Genomic DNA, 1860 nt, shown 5'->3' with positions numbered 1-1860 from the left:
TTTGTACATTCATTGCCCTCATCATTCTCAAAACATTTCCTCTCCACTTAAGCCCCCAACATTAGGTCCTCATTTTTCCCCTCCCTCCCCGCTCCTCCCTCCCTGAAAATCATTTTTTAAATACTCACATCCACATCTGGTCTCTTCAGTAAATCTTCTACTTTAGCAACATCTCCATTGGCAGCAGCCTTAACTAATTCTTCATTGAGGTCACCAGATTCTTGGGTTTCAAATAATTTCTTCAAGAGTTGGGAGAGTCTTTCTGTTAAGTATCAAATAAACATACTATGTATAAGAGAATGTCAAGCCCTAAATATTCACAGATAATTATATATAATCCTGAAAGATCTTTTCCTACTTTGTTATTTCTACCATTTGTTTTATTTTTCCCCCTGTGCTTTAATTACAAGTGATAACTACTAAGACATCAAAAGCAGCATTAAATTAAAACCTAGGTATATAAAAATTCATATTTGGATGATTGACAGCACCTCCCTCATTTTTTTCTTCACTTCTTGTGTCGTCAAATCACTGTCCTTAAATCTCCCTCTTCAATCGTGGAAACAAAAAGAAGTCACACACCAGAGCGAGGTCAAATGAATAAGGTCCATGGGATAAGAGAGGCATGCTGTTTCTTGCCAAAAACTGGCACACTGAGATGGCTGTGTGAGCAGGTGCATTGTTGTGGTGGCAAAACCAATCCCGTCTGCCACAAATCAAGCCTATTTTGTCGCACACTGTTATGCAATCTTTTCAGAACCTCTAAATAGAAAGCTTGATCAAAAGTATGACATAGTGGAACAAACTCCAAATGCACTATGAGTTAACACTTTCGTCCATTTGGGAAGTTAATGGGCATCCAGAATGAGGTATGTCATCAATTGACATTTCACGTTATTTGAAAGGAGAAAACCACTTTTACACTTGAGTTTTTCCAATAGCCCTATCCTGGAAAACTGTGTTCAACATCGCAACAGTTTCGGTGACATTTTTCCCCCCAAGCAGGAAACAAAATTTTACAGCTTTACACTGTTCTCCTCAATCAGCCATCACAAAAAATGAGGTTCACGCGAAATTGCTTTCACAAGAAAATTCACTGTGATCAGAGAGAACCTTCCCGGGTGACACCACTAAGTGGAATAATTTAGAACAAGCTGCTCGATGCTCGCTCAGTGGGGAAAAATGTGTACTATGAAAGCTCCACCCAGCAGAGCTTTTTCCATTTCGGTGGGGGTACCCTCTCGTAGATTCCAAGTTTTCTCCAATTCATGTGTTTCGAATTATAATTATAGAAACAGTATAGAGGTTACTTTCTAAAATCAGTTCAAGATTTAGATGTCACATCTAAGATATTATGAATGAACACACTACAAAGGAAGTATCAAGATACCAATCTCCTTTCAGGTTTCAAGCACACAAAGTGGCTCCCAGTCAATACTAAAGAGTGTAGAGTAATTCAACAGGTAATGATTATGATACAAAAAGCAGTATCAGGTTTACGATAACATTGCAGGCTCTGAGGAAATCTGTTTGAGACAAACCTAGTTTTAGTTGAAATAGTCACTGAAGTACTAATGACAGACTTCAGCAGGTGCGAGCTGTTTGGCTTTTCCTAACAAGGGAAGGAACCAGTGATGAATCTACCTAATTCCTTTCTTAAGATATATATATATATAGAGAGAGAGAGAGAGATTTAGATGAAAGTTTGTTTTTCTTCACTTTGGGTTTTTTTTCCCCACTAATCTTTTTTTTTTCTTCTTTTTATTTTTTTTATTTTTAACATTTTATTAGGGGCTCATACAACTGTTATCCCAATCCATACACACATCAATTGTGTAAAGCGCATTTGTACATCGTTTC

At 37.4% G+C, this 1860-nt stretch overlaps 1 protein-coding gene across 1 annotated transcript in view; it reads right to left on the bottom strand.

Moving 5' to 3' along the window:
- MIB1 (MIB E3 ubiquitin protein ligase 1) overlaps positions 1–1860 on the bottom strand; it is a 167061-nt gene that overhangs the window by 68013 nt on the left and 97188 nt on the right. Inside the window, exon 9 of the mRNA XM_004702902.3 lies at positions 129–262. Coding sequence (XP_004702959.1) covers positions 129–262 — 134 coding nt within the window. The remainder of the gene's footprint in view (positions 1–128; positions 263–1860) is intronic.

Source organism: Echinops telfairi, unplaced genomic scaffold (genome assembly GCF_000313985.2).
Source record: "Echinops telfairi isolate 266 unplaced genomic scaffold, ASM31398v2 ScPeMD7_7400;HRSCAF=8409, whole genome shotgun sequence".
NCBI lineage: Eukaryota > Metazoa > Chordata > Mammalia > Afrosoricida > Tenrecidae > Echinops > Echinops telfairi.
The sequence above is the reverse complement of the archived record's forward strand: the minus strand, read 5'-3'. Positions and strand labels throughout refer to the sequence as shown.